At 36.7% G+C, this 21,513-nt stretch overlaps 1 protein-coding gene across 4 annotated transcripts in view; it reads left to right on the forward strand.

Annotated features, from left to right (window-relative positions):
* DMXL1 (Dmx like 1) overlaps positions 1-21,513 on the forward strand; it is a 193,181-nt gene that overhangs the window by 79,030 nt on the left and 92,638 nt on the right. For 3 of the 4 annotated variants that reach the window (XM_053566527.1, XM_053566526.1, XM_053566528.1), the window contains 5 exons: positions 28-1,121; positions 1,595-1,786; positions 6,160-6,236; positions 9,131-9,258; positions 9,780-10,028. In XM_053566527.1, the coding sequence (XP_053422502.1) occupies positions 28-1,121; positions 1,595-1,786; positions 6,160-6,236; positions 9,131-9,258; positions 9,780-10,028 (1,740 nt within the window). Of the gene's footprint in view, positions 1-27; positions 1,122-1,594; positions 1,787-6,159; positions 6,237-9,130; positions 9,259-9,779; positions 10,029-10,369; positions 10,484-21,513 lie in introns of all 4 variants that reach the window. The other variant, XM_053566525.1, reaches the window with a different exon arrangement.

A 21,513-nucleotide genomic window follows, 5' to 3' on the forward strand; every position in this document is an offset into this window, starting at 1 on the left:
TGTCTCATCAAATGTATTTACTTCCAGATCAAGCTATGATGTCACCTTGTAATCCTGCAGTTTTTAATTTCTACAATTACCTAAGAACACATCCTCTTTTGCTGAGACGTCATTTTGGATCATCTGATATGTTTTCTACACACATGAGTCTAACAGGAAAAAGTGGACTGGCAGGAACAATTAATTTAAGTGAAAGAAAATTATTTTTTACTACTGCCAGTGCTCATTTGAAAGCTGGCTGCCCTATGTTGGCTTTGGAAGTATTATCAAAGATGCCCAAAGTCATCAAGAAAACAAAACCTTTTTGTAGAACAACTAGTTTTCTGGATACTAGTAAAGATTGTTCTCCTTCTTCACCGTTCAAGTTGGATGCAGGAGAAGATAAGTCTTCCGCAGTTGATTGGTCACAGTCACTGATGAATGGTTTCGGGTCTTCTTCAGAGGGCTCCTCAGAGAAGCAGTCAAACTCTACTCTTTCTTTTGACTGGAGTCAACCAAGTATCGTATTTCAGGATGACTCTTTAGAGTTAAAATGGGACAGTGATAATGATGAAGAGAATGAGGATGTCCCTATTGCAATGAAAGAACTAAAACCTTTACAGAGAAAAACAGATAAAAAATTAGAGGAAATAAGTTCTAATTACACAGAATCTTTCAGCACACTAGATGAAAACGACATCTTAAATCCATCAGAAGATATAATTGCAGTTCAGTTAAAATTTAGAGCATGTTTAAAGATTCTAACAGTCGAACTTCGTACTTTATCTACTGGTTATGAGATAGATGGTGGAAAATTGCGTTACCAGCTATACCACTGGCTTGAAAAAGAGGTGATAGCTCTCCAGAGGACTTGTGACTTTTGCTCTGATGCTGAAGAAGTACAGTCTGCGGTTGGCAAAAATGGAGATGGATTTGGATTAAATGAGGATACTGAAGATTTGCTTCACCAAACAAAAGTGAAACAACTGAGAGAAAATTTTCAGGAAAAAAGACAGTGGCTCTTGAAATATCAGTCGCTTTTGAGGATGTTTCTTAGTTACTGCATACTTCATGGATCCCATGGTGGGGGTCTTGCATCTGTGAGAATGGAATTGATTTTGCTTTTACAAGAATCTCAGCAGGTATGTACTTTATATGATAGTCAAAAATAGCACATCTGACATTTTTGGTTTTCTTGTTTTGTTTTGTTTTACTTTGAGTATTAAAACTGTTGATTTTCTACATTACTGTTGCTTTGGGGAATGCTTCCTTTTGTGTAAACTTTCATATTATGGCATGGTAGAGATGAGTATGTATTTCAGCTTGAGGGCAATTTAGTATCAGCCTTCATGGCCTGCTTAATTTATACTTCACGGTCTTATATGAATGCTTTGTGAGGCGATGAGCTTCTCCTCATACAAGAGGGTATTGTAACATTATTTTTAAATATGGTTGTTGGAATGTAAACTTCCTCAGGTCCCTTCTAACTCTGTAAGTTTCTATTTTGCTTTTAGTTTTTAATTGTTTAGAAGTATTTTGAAGAGCCCCCTGTGTTACTCAAGTAATAGATTATAACTATAAATAGTTGACTAACCTTTTTTCCTCTGTTTTTAAGGAAACATCAGAACCACTGTTTCCTAGCCCTCTGTCAGAGCAAACCTCGGTGCCTCTCCTCTTTGCTTGTACAGCCAGTGCCAAAACAGTAGTTGCCAACCCAATATTGCACCTTAGTAATCTAACACATGATATTCTACATGCCATCATAAACTTAGATTCACCTCCCCATCCTGATATCCAAAGCAATAAAGTAAGTATACTCGGTTTCAGTCTTTTAATTTACCTATATACAATAGTAAATCTATAAGATGACTATTAAGGCTTTTTATTTTTTAATTAATTTATTTTTTGTTTTTTAATAAGTCATAACTTTGTACATTGGTGCATTCACGGGGTTCAGTGTATTGCTTTGATATACAACGTGAAAGGCTTACATTGAATTAAGTAACACATCTATCACAATTATACTCATTTCTTAATATTAAGGCTTTTATTTTTTTTATTTATTTATTTATTTTTATTGTTGGGGATTCATTGAGGGTACAATAAGCCAGGTTACACTGATTGCAATTGTTTGGTAAAGTCCCTCTAATATTAAGGCTTTAAAAAAAACAATTTTAAAGATCAGATTAGACATAGCTATAATTACATTACCAAGTTTGTATTGATCCTAATTAAAGAAAGCTTGTGGTTGTACACCAAAACTAAGTTATTTGTATTATTATACTTAACACCAAATAGGGTACCTTAATATTTTTATCTAAATGCTAGTTATTTAGTATTAAATGGTTTATTAAAGTAAGAGTAATAGGTGCATATTGCATATGCACACGTGTGAGTGATTCAGTAGTACAGTTAGCAAAAAAAACTGGTAGAATTTTTTTTTAGATAGAAACTCAATGTTGTGATGTAAAGGTACTACTGCACAAATAGTTTTCCTTTGTTAATATCTAGTATTACATATTTTAAGGATAATGTTGTAAAATAACTTTGCCCATCATTCCTCTAGAGTAGGAAGTGCTTTATGAACACTGCTTCACCTGCAGTGCTTGTTAGAAGTTTGGATTCTTAAGTTTACCCCACACTTAATTGAAATAGTCTATGAGAGTGAGTGGTCCCAGGAATATGTCCTTTTAAAAGAAGTTCCTTAGGGCGGCGCCTATGGCTCAGTGAGCAGGGCGCCGGCCCCATATGCTGAGGGTGGCGGGTTCGAACCCAGCCCCGGCCAAACTGCAACAAAAAAAAAAATAGCTGGGCGTTGTGGCGGGCGCCTGTAGTCCCAGCTACTCGGGAGGCTGAGGCAAGAGAATCACCTAAGCCCAGGAGTTGGAGGTTGCTGTGAGCTGTTTGATGCCACGGCACTCTACCGAGGGCAATAAAGTGAAACTCTGTCTCTACAAAAAAAAAAAAAAGAAGTTCCTTGGGTGATTCTAATGCTTAACTAATCATATTGTTACTGTTATTTATCTAATTGGCCATAGCATCCTATCCATGATCACTCCAGTTTATCTACCGTAAATACCACGTTTCCTGTTTCATCTTTACTCTTAAGACATAATTGAAATCCTTTGAAGTATGACCAAGTTGACTATTTTTTGCATATCCCCTAGAGTTTTTTCCCTCATAGTTGTTTGGTTCCTACCTACCTTACAGGTTACAGTATCACTGCAGTTTAATTTTCTGTTTGACTTTTCTTCCACAATTTTACCCTCTTGAGAAACCTTAACCCTTGTAATTGAATTTCACTACTATTCCTGTGCTGCTGTGTAGTATAAATGCCCATAATGCTTCTTATACAGTTTGGAATTTAATTTCCTTCAGGTTGCACTCATTTTAGGTAAACTGTATTCATTATTTAGCTTTCATTAGAGCCTAACTGGGATGTATCTGTTAGCTTTTGCTGCTTAAGAACTGCCCTGAAATATTAGTGACTTAATAAAAAATCATCGTTTATTTTGTTCATGATTCTGTGGGTTGCTTCGTCAATTCTTTTGGTTTGGGTCAGCTGACGTCTAGAGGACCTGGGATGGCATCTTTTACATTTCTGATCATAGGCAGACTGTTGACAGGGCTGACAGGAGAATCTGGGTGATATGCATCTCATCCTGCAGCAGGCAAGCCTACTACAGTGTAGTCATAAAGTTCATGTGGAATTTAAATATTAGCATATTTATATTAGTCTGGGTTCTCCAGAGAAACAGACTCAATAGAATGTGTATGTGTGGAGAGAGAGAGAGAGAGATTTATTTTGAAGAATTGATTCATCTGACTCTGGACTTTTCAAGAAGTCTCCCGACTTGCATTTGACAAGCTAGAGACCCAGGAGAGCTGATGGTGCAGTTCCAGTCTGAGTCTGAAGGCCTGAGAAGCAGGAGAGCCTAAGGCAGCGGTTCTCAACCTGTGGGTCACGACCCACAGGAACTGTATTAAAGGGCTGCAGCATTAGGAAGGTTGAGAACCACTGGCCTAAGGTGTTCTGATCTGATAGTCAACAGGCTTGAGACCCAGGAGAGCTGATGTTTCAGTTCAAGTCTGAAGACAGACCAATGCTCCAGCTCAGTGCAGTTAAGCAGAAGTTCCCTCTTAGCCTTCTTGTTCTTCCAGGTCTTCGAATTGATTAGATCATGCCCACCCACATTCCACAGCTCTATCTGCTTCTATTAGACTGTTGATTCAAATGTTTCATCTGGAAATACATTTGACCAAATGTCTGTGCATGCCATAGCCCAATCACACCTAGGTTTTTCTTCACATGGTGGTTGCAGAAAGGATAGAATTTGAAAGGCATTTTGAGGTGTAGGTTGAGAATTTACACATCATTTATGTTATTTCCTCTTGAGCAAAGAAAGCAAGGTACAAGGCCAGCTTAGATTCAGTAAGTGGAGAAAAAGACTTCAACAATGTATTGCACAATCTGCAAAATATTGTGGTTGTTTTTGCAATCTCCCATATGTGGTCTCTGCCATCTTCAATTATATAATGATATTTTTGATTTTAATTTATATCACGTTTTGACTATTGAAGGAGAAATTAGCAATCAGGTTTTGATATATCACTCCCAATTTTTACCTGCATAAAAGACTGTTCTACTTCATAATCACATCAAGAACCTGGTCTTTTTTTTTTTTTGAGACAGAGTCTCACTTTTGTCATCCTCTATAGAGTGCTATCATGTCATAGCTCACAGCAACTTCAAACCCTTGAGCTCAAGTGATTCTCTTGTTTCAGCCTCCCAAGTAGCTGGGACTACAGGCACCTGCCACAGTGCCCAGCTATTTTTAGAGATGGGTTCTTGCTCTTGCTCAGGCTGGTCTGGAACCCTTGAGCTCAGGCAGTCCACTGGTCTTGGCGTCCCAGAGTGCTAGGATTACAGGTGTGAGCCACCGCCCCCGCCCCCCACCCTTTTATTGGAGACAGAGTATCTGTCTGTCATCCTCAGTAGAATGCAGTGGCATCATAGCTCACAGCAACCTCCAACTCCTGGGCTCAAGTGATCCTCTTGCCTCAGCCTCCTGAGTAGCTGGAACTAGAGGCTCCTGCCACAATGCCAGCTTTTTTTATTTTTATTTTTTTTTTTGAGACAGAGCCTCAAGCTGTCGCCTTGGGAAGAGTGCCATGCCATCATAGCTCACAGCATCCTCCAATTCCTGGGCTCAAGCGATTCTCCTGCCTCTGCCTCCCAAGTAGCTGGGACTACAGGCACCTGCCACAACACCCGGCTATTTTTTGGTTGCAGCCGTCATTGTTGTTTGTCAGGCCCAGGCTGGATTCGAACCCTCCAGCTCAGGTGTATGTGGCTGGTGCCTTAGCTGCTTGAGCCACAGGCGCCCAGCCAGTGCAGGCTTTTTTTAAGAGACAGAATCTCCTTCTTGCTCAGGCTGGTCTCAAACTCATAAGCTTAAGCAATCCACCAGCCTCAGCCTCCCAGAGTTCTAGGATTACAGGTGTGAGCCACTGCACCCGGCCAAGAACCTGGTCTTTTAATTTTCTAATCTGGTCTCCTTTTTTCCTAAATTAAGCTTTTCCTTCATTTTCTCAGTTCTGCACTGTTATGACGCTTCCCAGTAACCTGTTTAGAGCCTGCACTTCCTCAGAACAAGTATTTGACTCTACTACCTTTCACTTGCAGTTTTTCATACCTTATCTGTTCTTTTTTTCCTAAAATTTTACTCTCGGAATCGTTTTCTGTGTTAACTAGACTATACGGTGGCGTATTCTTCAATAGCTCAGTCTGTTCTCCCTCTTACTTCAGTTGAAGACAGAGCAGATCGAGCCTTGGAGGCTTTCAGTACATGGTTAGTGCTTTACTGGATATTGACAGCTATTTCCCTTTACTCTTGAAAAATCAGGTATATACAATGACAAACGTGAATTAAAAAATAAATAAGGCAGTGGATGTGTGTTTTATAATTTCTGCCAAAGGCTTAAGTGTTTTTTCTTGAAATTTTCTGTATGAGATTTCTCTAGGTAGAAATGAATTTTACAGAAAAAAAAAAGGAAATAGTTTATAGAGGCAAAAGTTGTTTTTATCTCTTTTAGAATGCTAATCAGATTAGGTCTTGAAAAAAGCTGTACTTCAAAAAAAAGTTATGCTTAAAATAATTTTGGTTTTGTTTTTTCCAGGTATATGTGATGCATACTTTAGCAGCCTCACTTTCTGCTTGTATTTATCAGTGCCTTTGTGGTAGTCATAACTACAGGTAAATATCTTTTGTGAAATTTAAGAATGTTTGTAGTTGGAATCTTGGTGTGTGCCACACCTTTTGGGTCCAAGACACGATTGTAAGAGGGACTTTACCTAACAAATGCAATCAGTGTAACCTGGTTTCTGGTACCCTGGTTTTATTGTTGAATCCCCAACAATAAAAAAAAAGAAGAAGAAAGAATGTGTGTAGTAACCAATGAGGTGTCATATTTTATATGTTATTACTTTAGAACTGCATATATATAGCAGTCTACTTTTAAATAATAAAGAAAGCACATGGCTGAGGGGTTGAGTGCTTTTTTGTTTATCTTTGAAATTTTAGCTTATGCCTTTATGGCAAATGAATCTTAAACCCTTGTGAGAATAACTTATTTGACAGCCTTTTTTGTTTATTTGTTTTGAGGCAGAATTTCACTCTCTTGCCCTGGGTAGAGTGCTGTGGCATCAGCCTAGCTCATAGCAACCTCAAGTACCTGGGATCACGTAATCCTCCTGCCTCAGCTTCCTATAGGCATCTTCCAGAATCCCCAGCTAATTTTTTCTGTTTTAGCAGAGATGGGGTCTCCCTCTTGCTTGGGCAGGTCTCAAACATCACAGCCCAAGTAGTCCTCCTGCCTCGGCCTCCCAGAGTGCCAGGATTACAGGCATGAGCCGCCACACCAGGCTTTCACAGCCTATGATTGATTACTGCGTTGTGTCAGACATCGTGACTGGCACTGAGAAGTTTAACATGAATGAGATAAAGTCTCCTTCCTTAGAGACAAAAATGTGTCAACTGATAAACACATAACCTGGTGTGGTATTTAAACAGTAATATGGCAAATAATAAAAGGTTCAGAGAGGACAGAGGAGGGCTTAGGGACTTGGAATTGAGAAAATGTTTACAGAAGAATTGATATTAGGATTTTTCTCTTTATGTTCTAAAGTTTCAACATTATTTATTTAGTCTTTTTTTTTTTTTTTTTTTGAGACAGAGTCTCACTATGTCACCCTGGGTAGAGTGCTATGGCATCACAGCTCACAGCAACCTCCAACTCTTGGGCTTAAGCGATTCTCTTGCCTCAGCCTCCCAAGTAGCTGGGACTACAGGCATCTGCCACAGCGCCCGGCTATTTTTGGTTGCAGTTGTCATTATTGTTCACCAGGCCCAGGCCGGGCTCAAACCACCATTCTCAGTGTATGTGGCCAGCACCCTACTCACTGAGCACAGGTGCCGAGCCTATTTATTTAGTCTTAAAAATATTAGTTGGTGTACCCTGGGGTCTTTCTTGTCTGTCTTCAGTTCTTCGAAATACTCTGATTTCACTGTCTCATCTGTCTTCTGTTCCTTTTCTATTAGATACTAGAACTTGTGGGTGCATCTTATTTTTCTATTAACTTTCTTCTATGTTGCTTTTTTTAATCTCTTTTTGTTTCCTTTCAGGAAAAATCCTAGCTTCATTGTCCAAACACTGATTCATTCTTCAGTAATGTCCTCTCTTTTATTTCGCCAGACTTTGTATTTTAGAAACTCTGTTTTTTATTTTTAAGATCCTTTCTTGAGCCCATCAGCCTTCTCCCCATCTGCCATCTCTCCGTTTGGCCCTTTTCTCTCAAAACATTTGCAAAGAATAAGATTTCTTGTTGAATTTAATAGTTCTATTTTGATAACATTTATTTCTTGAGTTTTACAAAACTTGAATATAAAGTACTTTCCTTAATGTTCTGATAAGTCAGCCTCCTCAGGTAAAGCCTTTCAATGAATCTATTATTTCTTACAATGAGTGTTGGGTTTTGTCTGTGTATCTTAAAAATATTTGAATTTTCCGTGAGTAGCCTCATTTTCCCCTCTGGTTATATATGATCAGATTTCCTTGACCCGGTCCTCTAAGAGTTTGCTTTCTTACTATTGAGTATGGCTTTGTTTTCATCGATGTATTTTCATCTTTCCTATGATTTCCATAGGCTTACTCTAGCATGTGGGAGATTTTTTGTTGTTACTGTGCTATCTTGAAACTGGAAAGTGAAGTAAGAGAAACTGTTTACAAATGCATCAAATGTGATGACCAGTGAAATTTGGCAATCAGAACATATTTAAACCAATAAATGTACTACGCTTAAATAATTATATTTGTTTACTTAATGTATGATGATATAGGAATTTCTGAAGGATTTAACATTCTTTATACTATTTTCTGTCAGAATTATTTTATCGTTTATGCCAAGATGCAAATTATTTTCCTTATTCAGCTGTTTACTTTGTCCTGGCTTAAAGTGTGATTTACCTTGAAAAACTCATCCAGAATTCCCAAATTGAATGAAATACTCTATTGTCTTCATAGTACAATATGAATAGGTTTCATCTTAAAGAACAAGACGATAGGGCGGTGTCTGTGGCTTAAGGAGTAGGGCGCCCGTCCCATATGCCAGAGGTGGCGGGTTCAAACCCAGCCCCGGCCAAAAAAACACACACACAAAGAACAAGATGATAAAATTATTTGTGTTTTATCCTCCTGTCAGAGTATAAATTTCATGGGGCAGAATTATGTTTTTCATTATCTGCGTAGCATCTGGTATAGTACTATGTAGGGATGGTTAGCCATTAAATATAAAAGTGAACCTAAGTAGTCTAATGTGTAAGCTTACTACTGTGGTAATAATGGTTTAGTTTTCGCATTTCCACTTATTCTGTGTCTTTCACTAAATAAACTTATTACCTATCAAATGTGTTTTAATTTAGAAAATGTGTATATTTACACTTAAACGATACTTTGTTTTAATATGGCACTAGACTCTAGAATATACTACTTAGATGTAAAAAACAAAAATGTATACCCTAGAAATTAAATCAAAAAAATAGAAATGTATGTGAAATTCATCATAGATTTAAATATTGTTTTTTTCTCGTAGTTCATTTCAAACAAATCAGTTTACTGGAATGGTGTATCAGACCATACTGCTTCCCCATCGACATTCTTTGAAAACAGGAAGCTTAGATGAAGCAGTAACTCCCAATACATCACCAGCTCAATGGCCAGGTATAAATAATTTTTTTATACGTGAGTTTTTTTCTTAGCCTTACTGAAATTTTTAGATAAGTAAAAAGCAGATTTAGTTTGGTTTTGGCACATGATAATCATTGTTAAATATTGCTGTACTCAAGAACAGTCCAGTATTCACGATTTATTAAAAACTATGCAGTTCCTTAATATTAGTATTTCCATCATCACTAGACTAAAATAACAGAAGGGTTTCGTAATATCATTTTTAAAAAATAATTCTGCTTTTGTCATAATAGAAAAACATGCCAATAAAATTTTATCTATGTGATTCAAGTCAGATTATAGATTTTTAGTGTTTTTCTCTAACTTGAACAAATTGCTCAACATTTGTGCATTAACTATACGGATCTCGTTAGTCTATGAATCTAGGGAAGAAAATACGGTATCTGATCCTTATAGAATACCTTTTTTTAATTAGAAAAATTTCAAAAATTAGAAAAACGTTAATTTTTAATTTTTAAAGTTTAAGCAGCAGCTATGTTTGTTGTTTGTTCTAGGAATAACTTACCTAATTCGACTTCTGAATTCTTCTGGTGAGGAAGCCCAGTCAGGGCTTACAGTCTTGCTCTGTGAGATTCTCACAGCAGTGTATCTTAGTCTCTTCATCCATGGTCTTGCTACGCATTCTAGTAATGAGTTATTTCGGATTGTGGCCCATCCTCTAAATGAAAAAATGTGGTCTGCCGTATTTGGTGGAGGTGCGCGTGTTCCCAGCATAGAACAGACACATTCAAAAGCTTTGCATGGTGAGTTTTTAATCTTTGTTTAAGACTGAAGCTTTATTTATTCACCTGACTTGTAACTTTTCTGAAATGTAATTACATTTTAATCTAGTCACAGAAAGTTCTTGTTACAAACCATTTTCTAAAAGCATGAACAAATAGTTTTATGGTGAAAATGTAGTATTAAAGTTTCTGGTGCTGTTTTCAGTCTTTAAGATGGTCCTGCACCCGTGATTAGAATTATTTAATGTAATTTTATTAAATCTTTTACTTTTACTATTGGACTTTTCATTTATTTTGAAATACACTATAATACTGGTTTTTGTTCTATCCCAAATACAGATTCTCTCTTCTTTCTTTGGCAGGAAGGCACTTTGCTATGCCTAGCCCCCACCAGGTAGTGGTATTCTCCATGGAATGTGTGGGCTTTTCCAAAGCTCTTTCAGCCTTCAGTTCTCATAGCCCTCCCAGTCTTGCAGGCAAGATATTAGCTTTAGAAATAGGCTTTTACCATTCAGCTTGCTTTGTGTTGTTTTGGAAGGCGTGGGATAAAGCGGGCCAGTTTTATTTTGTTTGGCATTTATAGAAAATTTAGAAGTTTCCTTTAATCAAGCCATAATTTTGATATAAAACAGTGATTAGCAGTTTAGACAACTATCTCTGCTATTATGCTGCTTCGAAATTCTTTGTTTCTGATATTTTCTATCCCTTAGACTTTAACATTTTCAACTGTGTACAAATAAAGTGCTAATCATTGGAAATCGGACTATGGCTTGAAATGACTAGAAAAACGTTTTAAATAAGGCTGCTTTATGATTTGCATATTATGATTCTGGTCATTAGGACTTTTGGATTTCTAAGTGTTCATAATACCATAGGAAGTAAATATTTTAAGAAATTGTATTTTCTTTTTGAAACTTTCTAATATTAAAACTATATATACTGTATTTATATAAAGGTTGAAACAGCAAACTTCTTGATTTGAAAAGAAACTTCATAATGCTTCTCCCTGTTTTTGTGATTTATTATTGGTTTTCCAGTTTTGGCTATTATGAAAAAGAGATTTAGTTATTAATATATAGTACCTAAAAACTTGTCTTATTCTATACTGATAGTAAATTTTTAAAAATTAAATGTTTTTAAAAATAAGTCCTATGCATACATTTAAGGAAGAAGCCCAGCAAGATTATTAATCTCTTTATGAATTTTAATTCTTTTCCTCCCTACCATCTACACTCAACATGTACATGCACATATGTGTCTATGTGGGCATGGATATACTACATGTGTTGGGAGGTCAGGCAATTTGTGGGGAATGTGAAAAGATAAGAAAAACTTGAATTTGGCTTCATTATTTAAGAGAAAAATTATTGCCAAATCTTATACCACTATAAAAGAATATTCTTTGAAGGTATATTAAAAGAAGGTTGGAAAAGTGGTTATCTTGTTAAAATATTAAAAAATTATTAGTAGTAATATTGGCATGCATTATGCTTCCTAAAAGTAGTTTCCACTAGGCCATGGCCCTGCTCAGTTGTATAAAAAAAAATTCATGAAAGCCTAGCTTCTACTTCTTTCCCTCATTGAAATTGTCTCTTCAGTTTCCTAGGACTCTCTTACTTTTTTATCCAGGTTCCTTCTCCTTTCCTACCAAAAATTAACAGGCAAGGGTTCAATGCTTTATGTTTACTACTTTTAATAAGGCAAATTCATTTTATAATTTTGAGCAAAGTTCAACTAAATTTTTCTGTAAAGGGTTAAATATATGATTTAGGTTTTGCAGACCCTTTGGCATCTCACAACTCTTCTGCCCTTGTAGCACAAAAGCAGCCATAGACAATTTGTAGACAAATGTGTGTAGGGGCAGGTGTGGTGGCTCACACCTGCAATCCTAGTACTTTGGGAAGCCAAGACGAGTGGATTGCTTGAGCTCAAGAGTTCAGAGACCGAGCTGAGAGAGAGAAAGACCCTGGTTCTGCTAAAAAAATATTGAAAAAAGTAGCCAGGTGTCATGGCAGGTACCTGTAGTCTCAGCTACTCAGGAGACTTAGGCAGGGGATCGCTTGTACCCAAGAGTTTGAGGTTGTCAAGAACTAGGCTTATGCCATGGCACTGTAGCCTGTGCAGCAGAGTAAGACTCTGTCTCAAACAAAACAAACAACTTGCTTGTACAAGGCCAAGGCCTAATTCACTTTTTGGCTGCTGTAAACTACTGAAAATGTGTAAGGCTAAAATGGTTTCTCCTGAAACTTCATACCATCCTGCCTGGTTTTCATCTGCCTACACATTTTGCTCACTAATCAAGATTTTATCTCTCTGGCCCCTGCCTCCCTGCCTTTTGTCTTAAACTTCTTTCTTTCCACCTTTTGCCTTTATGCACTTCAAATTTCAAATGCAAATTTACCTTATTGGCCAAATTTGTCTTTGCTTATTAAGATTTTAAGTGTTAACATTTTCATAACATCCCTTTTCTGGTTTTTAGAATTATTTCCTGTGCTTTTTTTGTATAGATTAATAAAAAGACTAATTTTATTTGAAATTTGCTTTGGGCTGTACTTCAGATACCTGAATTCAAAGAAAAACTTTCAAAATCTAAAGGAAGTAAGATTTGTAGCTCTGTTGAATTTAGATTTAAATAAATAATTGGTAAGTTGACTTTGGCCCCTTTTAAATATGTTCTGGGAAAAAAAGTCTTATAAGACTCTAATCCTGTTAATGTGAAATGTTAAAAATGGATAAATTCTTGCTAAGAAAGGACTGTATGACTGTTAAAAAAAAAAAATGAAAAATGCATTCTTACTAACCATTTCTGCTGAAAAGAACCTTACTCAAAGTCCAGGTTGATTCTTGCTAAATCATTCAGACTAATTGTTGTTTGGGAGCAAAAATACCATTTCCTAAATTATTTTCATGTACTGTCTGAAGTACCATCATAAACTATCCTACCTACTTATTCAATCCCAAGTAAAAACTAATCAAAATGACCAAAAATTATCTGCATGTGTATGTTTAACCTCTTGAATTGGGACATGTTAGCCAAATAATATATATAACACACCATATTGTTCACACCCAGGTTATATGGTGCTTATCTGTCTTTGAGAATCCAGAAGCCATTCTGAATACGATCATGAAAGTAACTGAAGGAGTTCTTAGAGAAAACATGATGTGATTTGTCAGTTTGCTAACCAGAAAAAAAGGAGTGTATTTCCCTGAATGAGGGAACTAAAGTTCTGGTTCCAAAGCTGATCTAGTTTAAAAAGGGACAAGTAGAAAAAGACAGTGAGGAAGGAAAAGAAGTGAAGGCAGTAGTGCTGTTTAGAAGCAGCAGTCTCGGGGCTGGGTGCCGTAGGACTGTGGGAGGTTGAGGCGGGGGATGGCATAATTTCACGAGTTTGAGACCAGCCTGAGCTAGACTGAGACCTCGTCTCTAAAAATAGCCAGGCATTGTGGCAAGTGCCTGTAGTCCCAGCTACTTGGGAAGCTGAGGCAAGAGAATCGCTTGAGCCCATGAGTTTGAGGTTGCTGTGAGCTGTGAGACCACAGCACTTCTACCAGGGGTGACAAAGTGTGACTCTGTCTCAAAAAAAAAAAAAGAGCAGCAGTCTTCATGAAGTAGATTCACTGAAAACTAAAGAGAGCAGAATCTGAAAATAGCACATCAGCTAAACCAAGGGACTAGCAGCACTGGCTTTCATTATTAGTAAACTTCTCTAATAAATTTGAAGGTGCAGATGATCAGCCTTGTGTGTTCAAATTACCGCTAAATAGAACCATGCTGTCCCAAGAGACTAATTACATTAATTAATATTCAGTATAAATTATTGGCCAAGGGAATAAAATAAGATGCTTTAAAAGAGTTGATCTGAATTAGTCACATTTTTAACTTTTGAACTTAGCCAATAAAAATTGACAAATCTAGAATATGTCATTTTTCTGACAACTTTAATGTCTAAATGTTGTATGTTGGAGATGAAATACATGTTTAGAACCTCTATACATTTATTTTCTAAAATGTTTTCATAAGGTTAATGAGAGTAATTTGAAAATCATTTGTTTTTCTCATTCTGCTATCTATTTTAATTTTAATTTTCTTTGCAATAATGGTCTCATGAACCATTATGAAATAAATTACGTTTCTCCCTACATGTCTTTTATATACTGAATGCACTAATGATTTTACTGATATAATATTTAAATATAACTTAGGCTTTGTCATTTAAGAAAATGATAGATGATTTTTATTAGATTCTAGCTTAGCAGGTCAGAATTCTTAACAAAAATGTTAGGGTACATAAATTAATTTATTTTTAATTAAATTTAATTTTCTTTATGAATTCCACATCATATATTAACAAAATCATGTTTTTCTAATTAGCTAAAACTGTAGTGCAGGTATATGTTCATAGAGTACTGAATTATTTTGTTATGGATAATTTTTAAAGCTGAAGATGAGCTAAACAATAGCAATTTTCAAAAATTACTTTTTCTGCTAACAGTTAGAAATCCATACTTTGCTTTTTTATTGCATATTATAAAGGAAACCAAAATATTTTAATAATTTTTGTTTTGTGATAATATTTGTAATTATAAGAACTGTGAATTTTCTGTCTTTATCTTACTAAATTTATAGTTAATGATTTTAGTATCTCCAAATTGAGGAATGAAATATAAAATGAATGTTTTATTTGTGGTAAGCATGTCATATGTTTTTTTCTATGAGGCTGCTGTATTTTTTAATCTAATGATTATTACATGTCATTGCTATTATTTCTTTAGCAAAATAACAATTTTTTTTTTTTTTTTTTACCAGAAAAGGTAAGACTTGAGCATTAATATATAAAACTGTTAATGGAAAAAACCAAACTCTGTGAAATATTTTAAAGAGGTTTATTCTGGCCAAATATGAGTGACTTTGTCCCAGGGAGAAACAATCTCAGGAGTTCCTGAGAAAGTACATCCAAGATGATTGAGTTACAGTTTGGCTTTATCCATTTCAGGGAGATACAGCCCTGAAGATATGCATTAATTCATCCTGAAAAAGTGGGGGACATCTAGAAGTGGGGGCAAAAACCATAGGTGGGTTTAGGGATTCTTTAGGTGGCAGTTGTTAAGATTTTATCTAAATTCCTAGGAAGAAGGAATGCTTAAGTAAAGAGACTCTGTTATCTGTCATGTGATACCATGCCAGCAAAAAAAGGGAACTGTTTGACTAAATTTTATAGATTGTAAAGCAGGATTTAGCCCTTGCCTTGCATAGCCTTAGGTCTTGTTTATAATTTGGTATCTTATTGCCACAAAGGGTCTGTTTTGTCAGTCTTATGATTCTGTTTTAACATGTTGATCATTTGTTAATGTCTAAACTCCAAAAGAGAGGGAGTATGTTAAGATGTGTCTGAGAAGTAGTCTGTTCAGTTGGTAGGGTGACTCCTTATTTTATTTTTATTTTTAAAACAAAACAAAACAAAAAAAAGGTGTTTAAAATATGATTGAGTATGCCAAACACTTTTAATGGATTAATTATTATAAAGAACTCTTTAAAGGCTGCTGAACCTCAAAGTAACTGATTTTTCTGGGGAAACAATACATTCTTTTGTTAGAATCTTAGATATTTTTTTGAGAGCTACGTAATATAAATTTTTATTTATAGTTTAACCAGCATTCTATTCATTTACTTTATAAATGAGTAGGGAAGGTAAATTCTTATAATGGTGGAAGCAGCATAGAAGACAAAAGAAACTCTCCAAGAAATGCACATGTGTACATTTTTACAGATAACTATCCTTTATTTCATACTGAAGGCTGATGATAAAGGAAGAAACTGCCATATAAGAAATGCAACATCTAATTTATCTGATGTGGATTCCCTCATTCAGTATGTCTACATACCTTACTGAGACTAGGCATGTGATTTCTCTTTTGAACTCCATTCTCTCACATGTCTGGCAGTCATAATTCCTGCAGCAAAATGGCTTGACTATATTTTCTCTATTCTAATTTTTTTTATTATGATAAATACATAACAAACTTTATCATGTTAACGATTTTTAAATGTACAGTTTAGTAGTGTTAAGTATATCACATCAAGTATATCACAACTCCTCAATATATGCCTATTTATGTTTACCTTGATCCAGATATTATTGGCATTATATTGACAAAGTTTATTCTCTTTTTCTCCTTACTTCTTCCCTCTCCTTCCTTTTCTCCCTTATCTCTCTCCTCCCCTTGTCCCTTCTTTCTCTGTACCCCTTCTCTTCCTCCTCCTCCTTTCTCTTACTTTTTAAAAAATAAATCCAAATGTCAGTTGTAGTGTTTTCCTTCCACATTCCAGTGAATCATTTTGCATACCAACTACCTTGAAGACTGTCTTGTTCTCTATTTGGAGACAAATTACTACTTTCTATTAAGGTATTTATCAATTCATTTTTATAGACATTTATGGAACTAGGTTCAAGGTAATGATCCTCAGAAGACCCCAAGAGTCAAACAGTCTTTCTAAAATCCGAATAGTTTGTTGTCTGTCAGAGGTTTTTATTTTATTTTTTGAGACAGAATCTGACTATGTCACCCTCAGTAGAGTGCTATAGCGTCACAGCTCACAGCAACCTCAAACTTTTGGGCTTGGGTGATTATCTTGCCTCAGCCTCCCTAATAGCTGGGACTACAGGCCCCCCCGCTATTTTTCTGTTGCAGTTGTTATTTTTGCTTAGCTGGCCCGGGCTAGGTTCGAACCCGCCAGCCTAGATGTATGTGGCTGGTGCCGTAACCACTGTGCTACAGGTGCCGAGCCTGTCAGAATTTTTTTTTTTTTAATCATTAATCTTATTCTTTGAGGATTAAGAAGTACCTTCATTTAGTTGCTGCTTCAGTCTTTTCTTTGTTGGAACCTGGAAATTTACTGATAAAATCATGTTTTACACTTAGTTTTGATGATTTGTTTTATACTTGAGTTCACATTCATTTGTACTTCTCATGCTTTTTACCTGAAGTACTTCTGATGAGAAAGGAATAGATAGATACCTTTGAGGGGATTGAGGACTTATAATGAATTGACTTGCTGAAAGCAAGAAATAGGTTTTGAAATGTCTTTGATTTGAAACTTTTACTTTTATTTTCTCCATATCTGCATTTCTTGGGACATAAATGTTTTAAACCATCAGGTAAATAATTTACCTTCTCTTCCCTTAAATTTTGGGATAAATTTGAAGGGTCAGGATGAGGTACCTCCTGAAGCTTCATGTTCTCTCTGGGACACTCATGAATAGCCCCATGGAGAAGGGTGCCTTAGATTGAGAAGCAGGGAATGAGATAGTTTTACTGGTTACTTTAAATTCAGTTTTTAAAGAAGTAGCATTTAAATCTGTGCAAAATATTAATTTTATTGTGTCTAAAATAAGCTGAAAAAATAAATGTAAAGACTTCCTCTTTATATGTTTTCGTTTTAATCACAGTAATATATGTGTGTGGTAACAAATCCAGTAGTATAGAAGGATTTTTTGAAAAGCAGCATTGTCTGCTTTCTTCCTCTGTTCCTCCCATTCCCATTTTTTAGAGATAGCCTATTAATGATGTCTCTGTTTGTGTTTTAAATTCTATTGTGAGTTATTTTTTACAATTTTAAGAAAATTACACTACAGAACATGCTGAGGGTAAGGGAAGTACTTTTAAGAGAAGAAAGGTATATATTTTTTCTTTTCTTTTTTTTTTTTTGAGACAGAGTCTCACAATGTCGCCCTCGGTAGAGTGCAATGACATCACAGCTCACAGCAGCCTCAAACTCTAGGCAATTCTCTTGCCTCAGCCTCCCGAGTAGCTGGGACTACAGGCACCCGCCAGAATGCCAGGCTATTTTTTTGTTGTAGTTGTCATTGTTTAGCAGGCCCGGGCTGGTTTCAAACCCGCCAGCCCCAGTGTATGTGGCTGGCACTCTAACCACTGAGTGCAGGCGCCAAGCCATATGTTTCTTTAGTCTTCTTTTAAAGACATATGTAGAAGCACTTACCCTTCATCTTATCAGTACTTAACAGGATAGTAGCTCTGTTTACTCAGTACATTTTCTTTCTTTCTTTCTTTTTTTGGATTTTTTTTTTTTTGGCCGGGGCTGGGTTTGAACCTGCCACCTCCGGCATGCGGGGCTGGCGCCCTACTCCTTTGAGCCACCACCCGCTCAGTACATTTTCTTATTTTAAAAAATACATAATAGATATTTTCTTTATTTTATTTTCTTTCTTCTTCTTCTTTTTTTTGTTTTTTTTGAGACAGAGCACTTTGTCGCCTTCACTCAAGTGCTGTGGCATCATAGTGCACATCAATCTCAAACTCTTGGGCTCAAGTGATGATCTTGCCTCAGCTTCCTGAGTAGCTAGGACTACAGACACCTGCAATGCCCAGCTAATTAGATATTTTCTTTAAAAGACAAAAGTCCAAGAAATAACACATAAACCCTGCTATTCGTGGACATCAGTATGTTCTTGTTTATCAGTTGTTAAAATAGGAAAATTGACTAGTATCTGTCCTAGTGAGCAGCATTTTCAATTATTGATAAACTGTCTTTTCCCTGGGGAAAAAATTTAATTCTTGCCTTGGGAAGGTAAAGAAAGTTTTAAATCTGAAGCAGTCATCCTGAAAATTGTAGGTACAGAACATTGAAAACAAAGTTGAGTTACTACAGTATTTAACTCCAGTTGGCATAAAGAATTTTTCTGTATCTTAACATGGAAGCCTCCTTTAGAAAGTCCTTTCTATGGATCAAAACAGCTAAGAAACTTACTTTTAAAATTTGTGTTGGGACATGATTCTCATCTGACTTTTTTTATGTTTTCCACCTGTGCATACCTTAGTTTTACTTTAGCTACTTTCTAACCTCCCCATACCCCTTAAAATTCATAAGCTCTATGTCTAAGTTCTCCATTTCGCCTTAATACTGATTTTTTTCTTCTATTACTGGTAAAATAGTTGTTTTACTCCTTAATAGAAAGAGTAGAGTCTGTTTTCACGCAATTTGTGGCAGAAGTTCTTGATGCAGTAAAACCTCCATAGCTCACCGCCTCCCTACATCAACCACCTTCTTAAGTTGATCTAATTTTCATAGACGGGACGTGCACCACATACATATCAATATAGTAAACTTTATGTTGAACGCTTCCACATGTGGGCCAGTTTGTTACAGTCCCTTCGGTGGTCAACTTACAGAGATTCAACTGTATTTGATTATTAGCATTTTCAAAAACAACCAATTGACCATCCAGCAGCTATGTAGTCTGTATTTTTTTTTTTTTTTTTTGTAGAGACAGAGTCTCACTTTATGGCCCTCGGTAGAGTGCCCTGGCATCACACAGCTCACAGCAACCTCCAACTCTTGGGCTCAAGCGATTCTCTTGCCTCAGCCTCCCGTGTAGCTGGGACTACAGGCGCCCGCCACAACGCCCGGCTATTTTTTGATTGCAGTTCAGCCGGGGCCGGGTTTGAACCCGCCACCCTCGGTATATGGGGCTGGCGCCTTACCGACTGAGCCACAGGCGCCGCCCTATGTAGTCTGTATTGGTGCCCCTGAGGTTCATGACCAATCTGTCCAACAGCATTTAAAAATATGATTGCCTTAAGTCTTCCTGCAACTGGAGGAAAAGAAAAGAGCAATTACGATTGAATCCCAGGTCATTTCTCGTCTGCTGAGAGGCATTGCTGAGGTCGTCTTGGAGGGTCTGAAGTATTTACCACTCAGTACTGTAAACCTGGTTGCCAGTGTTTTTCCTTTGGTCCTCTTTCATCAGGTGTTCTGATAATTAGCTTTATGCTTCTTGATGTTGAGTCTAAATTTTAAACATTTCCTTCCGGTGTGGTTAATTTCTTATTTTCATGTCATGTGTCTGGACTCACAGACTATACTTTCAAATGTTCTCACTGTTTAAAAATTATCTTGGCTGGGTGCCTGTTGCTCAGTGGTTAGAGCACCAACCATTTGCTCCAGGACTGGTGGGTTCAAACCTGGTCCGGGCCTACCAAATAAACAAAACAAACAAAAAAAAAGCTGGGCCTTGTGGCAAGTACCTGTAGTCCCAGCTATTAGGGAGGCTGAGGCAAGAGAATCTCTTGAGCCCAAGAGTTTGAGGTTGCTGTGAGCTGTGATGCCATGGCACTCTACCGAGGGTGACAAAGTGAGACTCTGTCTCTATTAAAAAAAAAAATTCTCTTATGTTTTACTTTTAAAACTATTTTTTATGACACTGCAGTCTTGGCATATTCTATTTCTTTATTCTAAGAGTACCTACAGTAAGGTTAGATTATTTGCATTTGTTAGGTAAAGTCCAAGTTGCAATTGAGCTCTTCACCCCGGAGGTGTGCCATATGCCCCCCTAAATATACCCCCCAGCATGTGAGTACTTACCACATACCCTCTTCTTGAATTTTCATGTGTTTTTCTCTCATGTGGGCAAGTAGTTGTTCAGCTATTAGTTTCTTATTAATATTGAGTACATTGCATGCATGCTTCTCCATTTTATGATAATTTACTTAGGAGAATGTTCTCCAAATCCTTCCAGGTAAATACAAAAGATGTGAATTCTCTGTCTTTTTTATGGTTGAATAGTATTCCATACAATACATATATGACAGTTTAGTTGACCATTCATGGCTCAATGGGCATGTGGGTTGTTTCCACATATTTGCAATTGTGAATGTCTTTATGGTAAAATGATTTTTTTACTTCTGGGCAGGTACCTTGTAATGAGATAGTGGGATCAAATGGAAGGTCTGCTTTTAGCTCTTTGAGGATTCTTGGTACTTCTTTCCAACAAGACTATATTAGTTTGCAGTCCCACCAGCAGTATGTAAGTGTTCCCTTCTCTCCGCACAACAGTTTCCACAGCTTTGGGACTTTGTGATATGAGCTTTTCTTGCTGGGATTAGGTGATACCTCAGGGTGGTTTTGATTTGCATTTCTCTGTTGATTAGGGATAATGAGCACTTTGTCATGTGTTTGTTAGCTATTTGTCTATCTTGGGAGAAGTTTCTGTTCAAGTCTCTTGTCCAATGATAAAGGAGTTATTTGCTCTTACTTGATTAGTTTGAGTTCTCTATAGATTAGGGGTCCTCAAACTTTTTTTTTTTTTTTTTGTAGAGACAGAGTCTCACTTTATGGCCCTTGGTAGAGTGCCGTGGCATCACATAGCTCATAGCAACTTCCAACTCCTGGGCTTAAGCGATTCTCTTGCCTCAGCCTCCCGAGTAGCTGGGGCTACAGGCGCCCGCCACAACGCCCAGCTATTTTTTGGTTGCAGTTCAGCCGGGGCTGGGTTTGAACCCGCCACCCTCGGTATATGGGGCCGGCGCCTTACCGACTGAGCCACAGGCGCCGCCCAAGGGGTCCTCAAACTTTTTAAACAGGGGGCCAGTTCACTGTCCCTCAGACTGTTGGAGGGCCAGACTATAGTTTAAAAAAAAAATTATTAACAAATTCCTATGCACACTGCACATATCTTATTTTGAAGTAAAGAAACAAATACAGTAT

The sequence above is a fragment of the Nycticebus coucang genome, chromosome 17, assembly GCF_027406575.1.
Source record: "Nycticebus coucang isolate mNycCou1 chromosome 17, mNycCou1.pri, whole genome shotgun sequence".
Taxonomy (NCBI): Eukaryota; Metazoa; Chordata; class Mammalia; order Primates; family Lorisidae; genus Nycticebus; species Nycticebus coucang.